Raw genomic sequence first — 18,101 nt, forward strand, 5'->3', positions numbered from 1 at the left:
ACCCGAAGTCCACGCAACAGAAGCTCACAAAAAGACATTTTTGCCAACACTATGACTGCAGCAGACACCAAAGTCAAAAGCCTCTCAAGGAGCATCAGCTTTATTTCTAGGCTGCCACCAGCCACTTGCATAAAAGGTAAAGGGTAGTCGCTTTTAAAAAGCCATGCTCTAACAAACCAGTCCTATATTATAAATCTGGTCCTTCCTTATGGGTACAGGAGCATCACAGAATCATAGAAAACTAGGGTAGGAAGAGACCTCAGGTCATCTCGTCTAGCCCTCTTCCCAAAGAAGGACCAACCCCAACCAGATCATCCCAGCCAGGGCTTTGTCCACCCAGGCCTTAAAAACCTCCAAGGATGGAGATTCCACAACCTCCCTAGGGAGCCTGTTCCAGTACTTTATTACCCTCCTAGCAAGAAAGTTTTTCCTAATATCTAAACTAAATATACCCCTGCTACAACTTGAGCCCATTGCTCCTTCTTCTGTCATCTGCCACCACTGAGAACAGTCCAGCTCCATCCTCTTTGCAACCCCCTTGCAGGGAGTTGAAGGTTGTTATTAAATCCCTCCTCGGTCTTCTCTTCTCCAGACTAAATAAGCACAGTTCCCTCAGCCTCTCCTCAGAAGTCATATGCCCAGCCCCGAAACTATTTTTCCCTTGACTGAACTCTCTCCAGTGTATCCACATTCTTTCTGAAGTTGGGGGGAGCCTAAAACTAGACTCATCAATTGTGGGAAGTGGTCTGCTGGCAATGCTCCTACTAATGCAGCCCAGTATGCCATTAGCCTTCGCCACAACAAGGGCATGCAGTTGGCTAGGGAGGCTACAGGTCAGGATGAATGGCAGGGCTCTGTTTTCCACCTGGTCAGACTGGCAAGGACTGCTTTGGGGTATTAGTAATCTACTTCTCAGGTGAAAATGTGTTCAGATGATACGAATACACTCAGTGCCACTGCAGGGGCCCAAGGCATTGGTGGCACCTTCCTCACTCCTGCATGCATGTTGGTTATTGGAGCTTTGTGGTCAGGGTGAGAGGGAGAGACCACAGCAGATATTCTTGTGGTCAACTGGGCACCGCACGGATGCCCACAACTGCAGAGGTCTGGATTCAATGGACTTAGGAGGTCCCTTCCAATGTTCCTATGTTTGGAAGAGCTGGGTTTCCAATTATGGTTTTAGTCCCAGACTGGGCAGACGAGAAGAAGGATGTCTCTGTAAAGACAGCAAGCCTAGCCTTTGGAAGGTGAAGTGAGTGGACAGGAACATCTGATGGACTTACTAATGAGCATATTTATCCAATTAGAAAGCTGTAATCAAACTCCAAAGGCAGCCTTAGTCTAACAGGAGAGAGGAAGCTGCTATGTTGTTTTGAAAGAAGATTGAAGCTTATTGGAAGAGAGAATCCTAAGGGCTCCTCAAAGGAGCAAAATCCCTCCACAAGTCTCTAGCAGGATAAAAGAAATGCAAAATAATGCTTTAAACTAAAAATAATAAATCAATCCAATATGGGTAGCAGCCATAAAAAAGATTTGCAAATGCAGAAATAACAGTTGTGGGTCTATGTATTAGGTGGATCTGAGTAAATTCTTTGCTTGGCTATTCCCAAGGCAACAGACGAAAACTCATTTTTAGGTTATGAATGAAAATTGTGAGGGGAAAGGCAAGAGAAATAACAGTTATTTGAGATGGTGTTTGAGTGTTTGAATTTCTGCAGCAAAGAGGAAGGACTTGTTTCCACGCTCTAAGGCTGAAACATCTCCAAAAACTGAACCCACTGGGACCCAAGCAGTTCATGTCATTCTCACCTCTGCCATCTCTTTAACTTTCTGCTCATAGAACTGCTGCTCTAACAACACTGGCGGGAGAAGCGAGCGCTTGTCATAGGATCGCCAGTGCCGCCTCTTGTTCTCCAAGAAGAACATCCGCTTCTCAATCTTCACGTCGCCTAAAGCAAAATTGGAGTGGAATGAAAGAGGGATGGGGCAGGACAGTGAGAACAAGGCTGCTGGCCTGTTCCCAACCCTTTGTGCGACTGTGCAGACCATCATTCACTATGCAACTTCGGCAGATCAGACACAGTACTGTTCCAAACAGACACAGTTATTTGTGAAGGATACCTCCAAGTGGCAGAAAAGCAGTGTAAGGGCCAGAGCACATCTGAACAGCGGCACTTTCTTTTCTGCTCAGTGTTTAGACCTGTATCATTTACCCTATCTACCCACTTACCTTGCTCAAATTTGAAATCTATATAAGAATATTGGTTCATTTCTTTCCTCCTTTTTCTCTTCGCACTGGTTTCAGGAGACAGTTCCTGCCATTTTTTGATGGCATCTGAAAAGGCCTAAAAAGAAGAAAGGATGTGAATGCATCACTGTAAGCCTTTGCTGCTCTCACGTAGAGGTTAACATTAACATGCACTATATATGCACAGGACAGTCAATGCTGACTTGCATTAGCATTGATTCAAAGAGGGAAACAACACACAACTCTGCTTTTTTGTCTTTTAGGTACCTTGATCTCTTAGAAACCTAAAGTCTGTATGGTCTTTCCATATAACAACTGCTTTTATTGCTCAGGCAATGGCAGTGTTCGGAAAGAAGAGTGAATTCAGGCTGCAACAGAGTCTGAAAAATGTGCTTCCTTGTTTATTTGGAAAAGGTTTAGGACCATTCCCATTCAAACTCAGGGAGTCCTTCTGCTTTCCCTGAATCCAAACGGGAGAAGGACATGTCCCGTGAGCACTGAGTGATGCAAGGGGTGACAATGGTTTTACCACAGTCCTGTGGTACTGAAGAAGGAAACAGAGGAACGACACTGGCAGTTTCAGGAGGAGGGGAAAAAAATGATGACCGTTTACTATGAACCAAGGCTGGGATAGCAGACATTTATCGCCACTGAAGAGGCAGGTGTGCTGGCCACCCTGCTGCAGGAATAGTCTTCGCACAGGAATCTACAATCTACTTTGCCAGTGGAGTTTGCAAGAACCCATCCGTTTTCTCATCTAATCCTTCATCCACTTTTAGCTACATGTGACACGAGTGAAGATTTACCCCACATGTCAAGTGCAAGTTACATAAGCAAACGCCATCGGCTACTTGTTGCATCGAATTTAGAGGGATACCATTAGTGTTTCTGCTACCACATCTGTCCTAAAATCTGGTAAACCTAGGCTATGCTGGCAGCTCCCCCTGATTTGGCAGTGAGGTTAAATTAAAATATTCCTCAGGACACTCCATGACACAAGCAGCAGATTAGTAAATCTTATGACTCTACATGGTAGAAGAAACAAGATAACTTTCTGTAGCATCCGGTTTTGCTGATGCACTGAAATACCTATGTCTGGTTGTGACCGACTGGATATCAAAGGAAAAGGAGGGTTTTTAATGGTGCAGCAAGACAAAAAGACACCAAGGATCACCCTTTCGGCACTATGGGAAGGCAGCCCTGAGGGAGACAGAGGCAAGCTGGAGAACCTTGCGTGTGATTGCATAGTGTCCCTTGAGTTCGTGCAGAGCCCACTTGATGTCCTGGCTGCTCAGCATTTTGAAGTCAGCCATAAGGAGGTCGGCTGCCTGGATAAAGCATCGCTGGTCAAGAGGGGCAAGCTTAGAAAAGTCGAAGTAGTCCACTTTAGGCACCTGAATTGAAAAAAAAAACAAGAGGGGGAATTAGTGCCAGCACCCTTTAAAATGGGAACAAAACAAATCTCTCAACAGCAAAGGAGTGTTCACAAGACCACTCAAAAATAAGCAGAATGTTTCAAGTGTGTACAGGTTATGTCTAGATAGCAGTGACTGCAGCCCACAGAGATATGCACAAGCTTGCTTTAAATTAAATTAGCCAGCTCATACACTGCAAAGAGTTTAAGTGCAGTTGCACAGAGCTCAGCATGGGCTGCAAGACCTATTTGAGAAGCAGGGCAGATAACTCCTTGCTACTGTGGCTTAAACGCACACTATATTACTAGCGTTAAAACTAGCCAGCCTAGGTGCTAGTCTCAGGTATGCCTACACGAGCCACAGTCACTACAGCGTAGACACACCCTGAGCAGAAGTGGGGGATAAAATTCGGTTTTACATGAAGAGTGGAATCAACCAAGGACTGAGAAGCACACTTGAGAACGGGGCAAGAGAACCAACACCCACACCCCCCAGCTCACGTCCAGCCACTTGAGAGGTTCATAAAAAGGACACAGCCAGCAGGGAGACAAGGGAACATCCATCAATCATTTTTGCTTAGAGAGGCAGGCAGTCAACCAGGTGGCTGAACAGCAATGCTCCAATCCACAAGACACTCTGTCAAGATTACACGGCCCCCTCCATCACTAACTCCAGACTGAATGAGCTGGGGCACTTTCCAGGTCGACTGGACTGAAAGAGACGGTGTGATGCAGGCTCACACGAGGTGCAGCTAAATAGAAAAGCTTCAAGGGAACAGGGAGCCCAACTCCGCCATTTCAAGATTAAAGCTTGCAAGTGCTCCCGAGCGTCAGAGATCAGGGCGCTGTTGCACCCAATGTTGTATCAATATGTGCTGAAAGAAAAGCATGTACCCAGAACAGTGTTCAGACTGAATGCATTTGCTGGGACATATATTACGTTAGATATGAAGAGATTCTTTGCTTGCCTTTGTCTCATCTTGGCTGGCGAGCAGGCTGCTATTGGGATTTAAAACCACTCTGCCTTCCTTCTTTGGATAATCTGGATTTTCCAGAAGAAAATTACAAAGCCTGAAAAGAAAAATGTAGTAAAAACTTTAAGTTTTGTGACCCCAGGTCCACACTTTTGGCTTTAAATCCTAGCATTATAACATTAAAAGATGCTATGGACATGTTACAGCTAGCCTCAAACTAAAAAAGGTATTTTAGCAGTAAATTAAAAGGTGATACTTATTCTTATTATAGTCATATTAGGCAAGTCACAGGGATCTCTGCTCTTTCCATATCAGATCAGAGATATCCAGGATTTACTTCACTATATTTAAGCTAAGTTGGGGGGAAAAGAAGTAAAGGTTTAGTATTTATTTCTGCTGCACTTTGTACAGGAAACTAACCACTGTTACATATGCAGCTTTAACTCCCACAACGCTGATCACATGTGCTACAAATAGTCTAACAATCCTGGGGAAAAAAAAATCTTGACTTCCAAATTTCAAGAGAGCACATTGCTATACAACCCATGCACAACTGCCCTGCCAGAGGCCCGAGAGCCCAGGCAGACACACCAGCCAGCATAAATCAAAAAAAGTTGCACCAAGGCAGCTTCTCCCAATGCAGTACTGTCACCCCTAAAAGGATCTGGGATAAAGCTACACCCGTACAGAAGTTCCACCGGGTTAGGTGTCAAACCTAGGGTTACCATATTTCCAGTTTCAAAAAAATAGGACAGCTGTCAGTGGAGGAGATAGTATGATTGTGGGGGACGTGACATGCTCATGCCTTACCCCTGCCCCTCACTCCCAAGCCACAGCCCACCCAGCCCTACTGCTGCCCCTTACTCCTGACCCACAGTACCCCACCCCCCAGACCTTGCTGGTGCCCCTCACTCCTGACCAGTAGCTTCCTATCCCTGCTGATACTCCTCACTTCTGACCTGCATCCCCCTGGCACTGCCTGTGCTCCACGCTCCCAACCCACTGTCCCCTGCCCCCATGGTGCCCCTTACTCTCAAGCCAATACCCCTCCCACAGCCTTGCTGATGCCCCTCACTCCTGCCCCCCCCGACCTGCAGCGTCTCCCAGCTACCCAGCCCCTGTAAGCACAGGCACTGGCCCACGCAGCTCCCTGTTGTCCCCAAAGGGCCCCCCAACCCCCTTCCCACTGGAAGGGCAGGTGCCTCCCACACCTTGCTGCAGCCCCAGCACCAGCCCCCACTCATACCCATCCCCTCCACACACCCTGCCACACATACACACCCCCCACACGTTCCCCAAGCCCTGGCCCTCCAACCCCTCCCCATCAAAGACTTACCTGCATCTAGCTGTGGGGCTGCTCCCACCACCCTGCCTGGCTGCATGCCAGCCACATGCACGCGTGCCTGCAGACACACGAGATGCCCCCTGCTCCCCCAGCCGCAAGCAGCTCCTTGCTAGGACGAGGTGGGAAGTGCCGGGAAAAAACATCAATGCTGAGCAGAGCAAAATTCCGGACATTTATTAATATTTTTTTAAATGCCCAGATGGAGATGGGAGGACCCAAAAAGAGGACATGTCTGGGAAAACCCGGACGTATGGTAACCCTAGACATACCCAGTTTATCCCAGGGTAGTCCCATGCTCAAGGCAAACATGCTGTTCTTTGCTCCCCTGTGGCTGAGAGGCAAAGCAAGGGAAAAGCTGCCTATCGCATGCATTTACTCTAGGATACCTGGAGGTCTGTTCACTCTGAATCCCTGAGTAATTTACATTGAGGGACAAAACCAAAGTTTTTGGTTTTACATAGTGATGTAAGCATGGTGTCTAATCCAGGCCCAGGCTTCAAACTTTAATTAAATCCTCCGCCTCTGTCTCCTGCATGCTCGTTATGCCACTTTTCCGAATGAGATTAGCAAAGAAAGTTTGAGCCTACCCGCAAATCTTCTAAAAGGAGCAGTGGGAGGAAAGCCAGTAAAACATACGAACAGTCTATAAATAAAACGCGATAAAGATGGAAAAGAATGATTTAAGGGGAGGACAGATTAACAGGAGTGATAGGATGCATTTAATAGAAAATTAGCTTTGGGAGTTAGGGAAAAGCTTCTCTTAATGCAAGATATTAGGTTCTGGAGTGGCTCACAAGGGAGATGGAGGCCTCTGTGCTAGAGACGTTGAAAAATAAGGTAAACAGCATTACAGAAAACGATCTTGTAGGGAACAAGCCTGTCCAACTCTATAGGACCTCCTGCAACATTTCAAAAGTGAAAAAGCTATACAGAAAGATCTCCCCCCCTCAATTTGATTTGCCAAAATCCCAGAGTGGGAGAGGGAGGTATTATTTTGAGCCCTACTTGTACCAAAGGAGTTCTTTCCTAATGCAGTGAAAGGATTTTAGATGCTGCAGAATAATCCAACAATCCTTGAGCAATGCTTCACGAAACAGAATTGTCAGCTCGCTGCTTCACTTACCAATGTTTTCCCAAGTCTGTTAATTATGGAAAAACTGACACAGCCAATCCTCCCAGCAGCCCCAAAGGAATAGCTGGGAACAGAGCACTTCCCAAGCTCTCCAGATAGAAGCGGAGGAGCTACAGTCTGATCAGGGACAAAGGCAGATGTCAAGACACTGCTTTTAAAAAAGAATTTGTTAAGAAGAAGGAAGACATCAAAGGAAAGCAGGCTGCCCCTCCTGGCACACTGTGAAGCAGCACTGTTTGGAGGAAGGACTACAAAAATGTGATGTAGCCATTTTGCTTGTTACCTCTTAAGTTACTGGGTCCATTAGCCAGTTCTCTGCTGCCGCAATAAGCTCTGTACTTACACATTTAAGTCGCAGCAGTTCTTGATGAGAATTAATTCCTCAATATACTCCCTCTTCGCATCTGGGAATCTTACTTCCTGCAGCAAGAAAAGCTAAAGGTTATGGAGGTAATTAGAGCAGTTATATAGCAGAACCTAGCAGCGACACCATCCGCAGGAACAGGAACATATTACTAGCATCTCCCTCCTACCAGGATGCTTTCTAGAAGATTTGCACTCAACCTGTTTGGAGAGTGGAAACTTTTGTATTTAGATTCCCCTCGCATACCTGCTCTCCTCACCTTTACCTGAAGGGCTGAAGTAAGGATGCAAGGTAGGCCTTGGTTTGGCAGGCAGGAGGCATGATCAGGGATCACGAAGCTATTGTTCCATTTAAAACGGGAAAGTTAAAACTCTTTTCCTTTCTTGCTAAAAGTCTTCATTTTGGTATCAAAGAAAAAGACACCTGTCCAAAGCACCACCCAGGCACCTCAATGACAAAACCGCACCAGACTGAGAAGGAACATGGCTTAAAGCTTCTGTAAAAGATTTCCCAGCATTCTTCATATAAGCTGATCTTTCCCTTAAGAAATATTTCATAAGACCATGCTGCATGATATTCTGCCTTGTGCATAAATTGCTGGGGGTTTCGGGAGGGGAGCAGGTTGGTGTTTGGGGTTTTTTTTTTTGGGGGGGGGGGGGGGGGGCATTAAAACACAAGACTTGACTGGTCCATATCTCACTACGACTATTCAAGGCAGTAAAAAGGGTGACACTGTTCAACAGTGAATCAGTCATGCAAGAAGAATGGCATTTGGCTAGACTATTACATGGTAAACGCATACAAAAATATTTCCGTATGGATGTGATCGAACGTAACTGAGAAGTGGGAGGTATTAAGAAAAGGTGTCTTTAAAGCATCAAAATGAACCTCTACTAGTCTAACAACCAAGATGAGGGTGATCCTATAGGATTTGAAGGGTTACAGACTAACTAAATCAGAGATGCACAAGCCTTGGGAATTTCAGCGGTGGCTGCCAATGGCGTTCTCTCATTTTCTGAGCTCCCAGCAAGAGATGCTGGTGTTGGGCTTGCCAAGGGGACAAGCCCTGCAAGTGATGTCAATGGGAGAGCGATGTCCAAAGCAAGAGGTGCTACAGAACACTACATGCTTTGGAAAAAGGAAAGGGGACATATGGCTAGGCAGGCCGGGCTATCTCATTAGCAGAAAGGATACTTACCGTCTCTCTGATGAGCAATGCAGTGAGTTCTTTGTCCTGCCCAGCAGCTCCTTGCTCTGGAACATTACCCGAGCCCAGCTCATGCGACCCCTGTGCTGGGAAGGCTGGGCCTGGCTGTTCATTGTCTATTGCTGCTGGGTGGCCTTTTGTTTCTTCTGGCGGGTGAGCGGGTTGAGGAGAAGCAGGACCAGGAATCCCATCCTGCTGTGGTTCAGGTCTGGGAAAGGCTGGCCCAGGGGTCTCCTCCCGGTAGGCCACTGGCAAAGAACCCAGTTCTGCTTCGGCCTGCCCCAGCTGAGGAGCACAACAGTTTACTACAGGATGTGATCCCCTGTCCGCAGCCTTACAACGTGATGGATCCAACCGGGTGCTACCTTGGTTGGACTGTCCGTTCGTTGCTGCTGTTGCTGCAGCGACAGCTGCTCCTCTGAGATTTTGTAAGAGCTCTGTCCCCAAGTCTGCATGCTTTTGGCCCCCCGTTTCCACGCTTTCCTCCTGTTTTGGTTGGAAGTCAGCTTCTTCCAGATTAATAATCTCCCTTTTGCTCCTGAGTCTAGGACTGGTCTTTACTGCTTCAAACACACTTGGACCTGGCTCCAAGTCACCCTCTTGTTTGAGAGGATACCGGCTGAGTTCAGAGGGGCCGGGCAGCTGCGGAGAGTGGTTTCCATTTACATCCTTGCTTGGCCCTGCACCAGTCTCTGCCATGCGATTATGCTGGGCTCCTTGGCATGGAAGAGACAGAACCTCCTCTTGCAAGTCTATGGGCCTCATCAGCTTGGGTCCGCCTTCTCCCAACTTCTTGGCACGTTGCCACAGAGCAGCTGGCCGGATGACATTGGGTCGCAGAAGTTGCTGTTTCGGGGTCTTAAAATAAAAAAAAGATTAAAAAAACCCAGTAGTAGAAAGGACTGCATTTTTCCACACTGAAGAGTCAACTGTTTCATTTTTTGGAAGACAAAGGAAGAACCTGTTCAGTGAGCAACATTACGATAGCTCCCAAGCTCATTATAGGAAGCCTACGTTATTATTATTATTATTTTATTTTGCATTTCACAGCATTCTTTTGAGCCTGCTCAATTGTGCTCTCTCTCTCAATATTAATAGCAACAAAATTCATCATGCCATATGTGACTTCTGGTTCTGAGTGGACTCTTTAGCAAGCTCATCTCCCCGTCCTTCCTCCCTATGAATAAGAGGCCAGAACTAATGAGATTTAGATATGAAACTCAGTTCAGCAATTCACTCGACAGGCAGAAGTAACTAAGACTGAAGGCGCCAGGCCTGGCCATTGATCCTGCTGCTGGTGAACTGAGGTTGCTGCACATGAACTGTTATTACTGTGGCATCCATGACAACTTTCAAACGGGGACACAGAGTAGAGATATATCAGTATACTTCCCTTTCAAAAAAAAAAAAAAAAACCCCAAAAACCAAATGGACCTACAGGAAAATTGAGAAAAGCTTTAAAAATGTGGCCAAAGAAAGCAGCTGTCCAGAGCCCTACAATCATATCCTTTAGCAAAAGGCTTAATTTCCACCAGTTGACGCCAGGGGTGCAATGCAGCGGGCATGGTACCAGGAATATTTCACCAAGCCAGGAGATCGTCTTGGTATCTGGACATCAAACCAGGGCATTCATTCACTGCACAGAAATGACTGCTTGAGGCAACACTGGCATGTGACTGACCTTTCGTGTTACAGGGATCAAACATGATCGCTGCATGGTTATGCCATACAGCTTGCTCAAAGAGGATGGAAACATGGAATCAATTTGCCACAGATTTCTTTAATGTCAGTCATTGGGATAATCCTATTTTCAGAGCCACGCCATGTGCTAGAGGTGGCCAGAAGTTCTGACGGAAGAATTTTCTGTTGGCAAAAGTGCTAGTTTGTCCAAAGTGATGCATTTTGCAGAAATAAAGGAAATTCTGATACAATTTTTGGTAGAAACTTGCTTGCCTTCCTGCCAATCTGCCCATCCAACTCCCTAGCAGCTTATCATGAGATTCCACTCTGACTCTCCTAAAATGGAGATTTTTTTTATTTTATTCCTCTTTGTACGTGGGAATGACAGAACTTTGACCATTTGTTCCAGCTTGGGATAAAAAATGTTGTAAAGAAATTCCCAAATACTTTATAGGTACAAACAACTATTTTGCAGCCAATTCTTTACTGTGTGGCTAAGGGGTTGATGGTTTTAACACTCAAATCATTTCTGGAAGTAGTGGCAAGCTTAGAAGCTATCCAGAGGGGGTGGAGAAGAAAATGGACACATTTACCTTTCCTGCTAAAAACATACAAAGGCAAGGCAGGCGAGCACTGCTAATTTAATATGGACGGGCCGCCCATGGAGATTAGAGGTCCCAGTATATACTGCTCCACTGCCTTGGATTAAAAAAGATCATTACATTCTGGGAGCTGCGGTCTCCATCAGCCACAAGTCTAAGCAGCATGGCTGGCTCTACAGTCCCCGTTTTATCTAACAGAGACCAAGTCCTTCAGATCTCAGCGAGAGACCAAAAGTGACTTTCATTTAACTCCAAGTTCGGGTGTCTCTGTTGCGAACACATGTTCTGGAGAACCTGAGCAGCCATCTGCGCTATGAGCTGTTTAGTAAAAGCAAAAAAAAGATGCATGGCAACACATCTGCATGGAAAATCACCTCCTGAAGGATGACGACATCGTCGTCCTCTTCCTCCTGCCGCTGCCGGGCCCCTGCATCTAGCAACGGAGGAAACTCTTCGTCCGAGGAATCCGAGATCGTGATCAGCCCGTCATGGTGGTTTATGCAGTCTGCAGCAAGGCAGATAAAGTCATCCACTTGTTAAAGATTTGCAGAAGCTCAAGCACTTAGGACTGATCACTGCAGTCCCAAAGTTTACACTGCAATGACAGGAAGGAGGTACCCACAAGACAGTTACACTATAGATCACTGTTACAGCATCTCTATTTACGCTACTCTGCTGATGGGCGGAAAGTAGTACAAATGTGAACACCTCAAAGCGCCTAAAAGGAGAGAAATGTATGTACCAGATACATTTATTCCTTAGTGCTGTGCAGAGATTTGACGATTCCTGTTTGCATCAAAAATCAGTTCAGGGAATGGCGAAGCAGCACCGGCAGCTTTAAGTGTTATGCTGAAAAGGCTGCGGGCAGGGCATCTATTCATGTCTGCAGAGAGCGGTGTAGGAGGCTCCAGCAGCATCAACAACTCAAGGCTGCTCATTTGATTGAAAACAAGCCACAATCTGGAGGAGGGAAAGGACTCCAAATGAACCCAGATCTCTCCTGGAAGGAATGTAGAAATCCTCGAACGACCGAGGGAGCAGATAAAGACACCTTAAATGGCGATCTTGTCTAAGGCGTGGAATTAAAAACTGGGAACAAGCACACATGCCAGGACTGAGAACGAGTGCTGGCCTGAGATTTTAGACTCTCTCTACTGGTTAGACAGCACCTGTCCCAGAGGCAAAATCTTGAGAATCAGCAAATCCAAGTGCACGACTGCCATCTAAGGCCACTGCTCACCAGTCCAGATTTGTTCATTTATCCTCCTTGCAGATGTTAAAAAAATAACATGGCACTTTACTTTAAACTCTGCATGCTCCCATGCCAAGCCCAGCACATGCCCAGAAGAGGCAGCATGGTAGTTGGACCCGACTCACCCAATGTCTGTACAGACTGGGCAATTCAGTGGGGCTTTGGGGCGCTTTTATGCAATAGCTAATTGACTCAGCTTTAAATAAAAGCCCCCAAAAGTCCCACTGAAGTGCCCGATCTATACAGACGCGGTGGAGCCAAGTCGAAGTAATGTGCTGCTTCAGTGGTGGCCTTGGGGTGGTTGGGGCCGTGGGCAAGAGAGTCATTTGGGGTCTCTTAGAGGCTTAATTTTGATGACCTGTGAGCAAGTTGGACATTTTCAATTTAAATTTCACCCTGCCCTATCCACGAAACTGCAATGAAAGTATCTTAATGCAATACAAATATTCAGTGTTGTGGCAAAATTTTAGGGCCCTCTAAAGTGTGGGGCCCCAGGCGGTCACCCGTTTGCCCTCCCCTAAGGCTGCTACTGGCTGCTTCTTCTAGTAAAGCAAATTTTGGGTGTTTTTTGTTGGGTTTTTTTTTAATGGTCTGCAAGCAACCCTTTGGTTTTTAAGTAGCCCTCATTTATAAGGATGCGATTTTCCATTCCCCTTAAAGAGGGATGAATCCTGCTGCATAAAACCCTTAGGACACGGATGCAAAGTCAGCCTTGTTTCCAGGGAGGACCCTGTCTCACCACCTGTCCCGCAGCAACTTGTGGAAGTTGCTCACTCTAGGTTTAAACAGATCTCCTTTGGAGCAGGATTGGCTGTGTTGGGATGCGTCTTCAGTGGATCTATAAACAGCGCCAAGGAAGTTGGCCCACAGGGTCAGGCCCCTGATGTTCCCAGACCTTCAAGGGCCTGACTCAGTGGGACAAAGGTCCGGGTGCTTGCCCCGACTTGGGGCACACTGCTGCACGCTGTGAACCCTGGGTTCTCTTGCTTGCAGACGCGCGCCCCAGAAATCCCCTAGCATGGGGTTCCCTTGGTGCATGTGCTTTGCTGCCATGCCCTGGCTCCAGGGTGACTTGGGGTGCAGCAGCACAATATGGGCTCCTGCAGGGGCATTCCTGGGGAGTGCAGGATCGGACCCCTAAAGCCCTGGGAGTACCTGTCCAGACAGGCAAACAGGCACTGCACATGAAAAGGCAGCACAAACTATTATCAGGTATGGTCACACTCACAAAATGTGGGCATTTGTGGCATGACAAAGGGTAAGACACCTGCTTGCTTGGCTTTCGTGCCATCATAAACATTTGGTCTAGATGCATGAAATTATTTGAGGGAAGCCTTTAAACATTAAACTGGACGGGGGATAAACCTCTAAGAAGAAAAAGGGGCGATTCCATTAGCAAACACCACAAGCGAGCCCCACGAGGAATGGTGGCAGGACTTTTTTTTTTTTTTTTTTAAGATATTGAGTCAAGGTAAACGGTGATTCTCCACAATCAGTGACCAACGCCAATATAGGCATCACCCTCGCACCTTGTCCAATTTTGACGGGCTCTCATCCGTTTCCGCAGCAGGGCTAGACACTCTCAACCCTGCTGTTTCCACCTCCCAAGTCAACCGTGTTTGAAGCTAAAGGCCTCGTTTTTCTAAATGTTATCCTAAAAGAGAAATCCCCATGACAGTGTTTCATGCTAAAGGCTGTGCCAAAGAAATGCAGTTAGGCATAAACCCCCGAAGACAGCGTCACTGCCAGCGCTCTCAGCCAAGTCTTGAGTTACTCCAGAATGTCATTAAACAGGTGGGATTCAACACAAAACAAACCCAACAGATAGGAACCTGCAATTATTTTGATTTGGCATTTGATGCGATTTTTTGATTTGGCATAACAAGACAGAAACGGGATTTTAACAGCAACATCAAGCCTCAAAACAGAGGATGAGAAAAAAAAAAACACTGCCTGGTTCCTCTTTCAAGGGCTCACAGTCTGAGCCAGTCTGATTCTCAAATGGGTGAACTACAGATACCAAGGACTGAAAAGCACATTCTTCGACGGCAAAGAACAGGCCCTGGAGAGGCCACTCAGAAACAGGAAGAACCACCCCCAAAACAACCACATGCAGTAACAAAGGGACGTTACAGCCTGAGCTGATTATTCAATTTCCCCTGATGGGAAAGACAGGAGATTGATGCTGATTCTTGCCTTTTTCTCTCAAGTGAAAGCCACCTTGCTCCAAAGAGACGCACACAATTCAGGAATTAACTTTCACGTTTTGTCAATACATTCAAGGAGATCACCAGGAAAAGATTATAAAGTCAGAAATGCCCCAAATAATCATTACAATCTGCTGGGCTATTCAAATATCCACTTGCACAGACTACTGATGGATTCCCCGCTATACACAAGGGAGTCACCCCCTTCTGCACTCCACTTAGCTTGAAAAAGGATACTGTGATATCCGAAAGCTTGCTAGAAACATCAACCCACCTCCAAGTTGGTCTAATAAAAGATAATCAACTCAAACCAAAAGACTCTGTCTATCGTATAGCCCCAGACCAGTATGGCTAACCACAAAAGAAAACTCCTGGGCTATTCAAAATGTTGCATGCGCCCATTCTTATTACACAGCAGGACAAACCCACACTCCTCCTTCACCACAAGCCCATTCATGCCCACTCTAGCAACGAGAAGACCACATACTGTACATGTGAATATATCAGATATGTCACTATGCGACAAGTCTTGTCCCCTTTCTCCCTGCTCCAAGAATTAGAAACCCATGTGTTTAAATAGGAGCTCTGAGCAGAGTTTGGTCATTCAGGCAGTGATCCTGATGCATAGTGATCCAAGCAATCTATCTTTGCATGCAAAGATAGACTGCCTGCCGTGAACACGGAAAGGACACCTGTGTCATGGATATTAAGCAGTGGCTCTCTCCGTGGGGCAAGAAGGACCATTACAGTGAGTCTGCCCTACCAATCCTCTACCTACAGTTACTTGAAAGGCAGCATTATGTCATTCCATCAGCTTCTGCAAAACTTACTTTCTATAGAGCAGATGGACTGGCAGCCACTGGACCCTGAAGGAGGAAACAGTTAAATGGAGGAAAATACCTCTGAGGAAGCAGTCACCCCTTCAACACCTGCATACAGAATAAATACAGATGCAAAACAAAGCATGACCTTCATAGAAACCACATACAGCCTGGCAGCACCGGAGAGAGCCAGCTCCCAAGGAGGAAGCATCGAGGAGCAAGCAGGACAGAGAGCAAATGCCCAGCTGCCAGGCCTGGGATTACTGACAGGTGCGCAGGGCTGAGCACGGAAAGCTGCGGGCTTGGACCTGCAGAGCAAGGCAGCCAAAAGATGCCTAAAACAAGACTGAAAACAAAAGCTGGGTTTTCTCAATAACCTTCCGAAGGAAACTCCCACTTACTTCAGGAGAACAAAGAGAGAGCACGCAAGCTTGGGGCAGACAAGTTTTACCATCCTGAGAAACAAACGCAGAGATACAGGCAGGTCATCTCTCAAGTGGAGACAAAGCTGACCTCCCGTACAGGAAGCGCCCATGCAGAGGTACTCCGGGGGCTTTAAAACTTGATAACATTCACATTTTAACCAGGGACTATTAACTGATATCATGATGAAAGGCTGGATCTGATGTAGTGCCAATGCCTTTCCTGATTCCCACTTCCCTTGCCCCATGAAGGATGCTGCTCACAAACCCAAGCCACGAGAGTGGGGACTCTGAAAAGGCAGCCGGGCTTCCAGCACAGCATTTCATCAGCACTTGAAGGATTCGTGTCAAAGCTGTGCAAGCAGAGCAGTTCCACCTAGTGGCATGAATAAGAAAAAGGGATGCACGTTTAGTGCCAGGCTGGCAAAAATCTGAGAAGTAGCAGAGATCAAGGCAACCTCACATAGTCAGCGACTGTCTCATGTGAAAGTGTGAAAATAATTAAGCCCCACATTCAGATCCCTCGTTATATGGCTGCTTACATCTAAGCTAGTTGCCACTAGGATACAAATGAGAGGGATTTACGTCACAGATTTACAGATTCATAGATGTTAGGGGTTGGAAGGGACCTCACGAGATCATCGGGTCCAGCCCCCCTGCAAATCAGAACAGGAGAGGACGGGCACGCGGAAGTAAGGCTTGGCAGGCAGTGTTGTCCCCGAACTCCTACCAACAGCAGAGCAGCCTGCCCTGGCACAAAGGCTTTTGCTCCCTCTGAACTAAACCCCAGTGGAGGACAATTCACAGCTAGTGCTGCCATTCTGCAGCGTCCCTTGGAAGTGTAGGGGAAAGGTCAAGAACACCATAAATCCACAGACGTGGAATCGCTCTGAATTTCCACTTAATTTAACCCAAAAGCTATTGAAGCTTCCTTTCTTTCTCCCTAGCCCAGTTTAATTCTGTACATTTGACAGCACCACGCTTGGCTGTTTTCACTGCACTGCCTGTCACCATCCCCTGCTCTCCAAGTAGGGTCTTTTGCACAGCAGAGAAGAAAGTCCATAAAGAATTTATAGCTGCGCTGTTGTAACCACAAGTGGGCAGGCTCTGCCTTTTTCTTTCTCGTCAAGGTCCATGTTCAAAGGAGTTTATAGTCTTCAAAGCTTCCTGCCGCCCCAGCTGCAGATAAGAGCTGAAAAAGCCGTTTCACTGCATTTCACACGCTGATATCACCGGTGCTGCCAAGGACCAGCAGATTCCCTTTGGAAGAAACAGCATATGGATGCAGTAGTTCCCAATTCGGGTCTCAGACCTCAAAACACTTCAACCCCAGCAGCCCAAAGAAATTCCCAGTGCAAGAAAGACATCTTACAACGGCCTTGCCCCATCACTTCCCTTCTCCTTTCCCCTGGCCCGCTGGAATTGGGCTGACTACGTAAGGATGTCACAAAAATTTGTAGGAGGCTGTGGTTATAGCCTATGTTGTTCTCTGGCTCCAGCACACTGCTGCAAAAGCTGGGTTGCTACAATGCACAGGAAGGTAGGAAGTGTTGGAAAAAAAATAAGTTTGACTTTAAAAAAATACATCCGAGACACCGAGTTGTGTTTCAGGCTTCCTCCCTCCTGCTGTACAATACGATTTGAGCATAAGCTACCTGACAGCATAGCTCTCTTCCGCTCACAAAGAAGCATCAGTTCTCCCGTTTCCCCCGCAGGCAGCCAACTTGTTTTCGGCTGTTCGCCTGAAAGCTAGCTGATCTTCTGGCCAGCCTCAAGCTGTTAAAACAAAAAGCTGCTGCTTCAATATTGCATGACTTGTGACTAACCAGCAGCAGGCAGGACTCACAATGCAAAACCACGAAAACTCAGCCCCTGAACGCACAAAACTGAACGGAGGGGAAACAAGCCTGCCCTCCCCTTGTGCGTTTCCAGTAATTATTTCACTGAAGGGTTTGGTACGTGGAATAGCCACCACCTACTTTTGTTGAGAGAAAAGCAGCTGAACAAGTTAAGCTGTAGCCACACAAGCAAAGGCTTAGAAGTCCCACAGGAGGAAGCAAAGTCTCCAACGGCACTAAGATTTAGTGCACAGAAATCGGCAATCAACTGTGCACACAGAACTGCTGGGCTACACCTGAAAAACAAAACCAAAGATTGCCACAAATACCTGCAACACAGCTATTGTAACCTATACACTTGTGCAGAAACCAAGTGACAGCTCAGGCCAGTGGCTCTTGACCTTTTTAGACAGAGGCACCCCTGGATAGACCTGAGGCACCCCTAAGTAAATGCCAGCTCTTTGTTTTCACTCCCTTTTTGACAACAGAAAAGTAATCGAGCAGCTTTTCTGTTGCAAAGAACTCAGAAAGACTACAACTGCGGCTTTCTGTTTGAAATCTCTGGGTTTAATCTTGTGAATCATGTTTGCCAACC

At 46.7% G+C, this 18,101-nt stretch overlaps 1 protein-coding gene across 2 annotated transcripts in view; it reads right to left on the minus strand.

Moving 5' to 3' along the window:
* RNF216 (ring finger protein 216) overlaps nt 1-18,101 on the minus strand; it is a 96,361-nt gene that overhangs the window by 63,270 nt on the left and 14,990 nt on the right. The window contains exons 1-8 of one of the 2 annotated variants that reach the window (XM_019494719.2): nt 17,324-17,520; nt 11,341-11,471; nt 8,676-9,542; nt 7,457-7,533; nt 4,631-4,733; nt 3,478-3,642; nt 2,231-2,345; nt 1,810-1,949 (exon numbers count right to left, since the gene is read on the minus strand). In XM_019494719.2, the coding sequence (XP_019350264.2) occupies nt 1,810-1,949; nt 2,231-2,345; nt 3,478-3,642; nt 4,631-4,733; nt 7,457-7,533; nt 8,676-9,542; nt 11,341-11,471; nt 17,324-17,360 (1,635 nt within the window). In that variant the 5' untranslated portion in view covers nt 17,361-17,520. Of the gene's footprint in view, nt 1-1,809; nt 1,950-2,230; nt 2,346-3,477; nt 3,643-4,630; nt 4,734-7,456; nt 7,534-8,675; nt 9,543-11,340; nt 11,472-17,323; nt 17,521-18,101 lie in introns of those variants that run through there. The other variant, XM_059716301.1, reaches the window with a different exon arrangement.

The sequence above is a fragment of the Alligator mississippiensis genome, chromosome 13 (genome assembly GCF_030867095.1).
Source record: "Alligator mississippiensis isolate rAllMis1 chromosome 13, rAllMis1, whole genome shotgun sequence".
NCBI lineage: Eukaryota > Metazoa > Chordata > Crocodylia > Alligatoridae > Alligator > Alligator mississippiensis.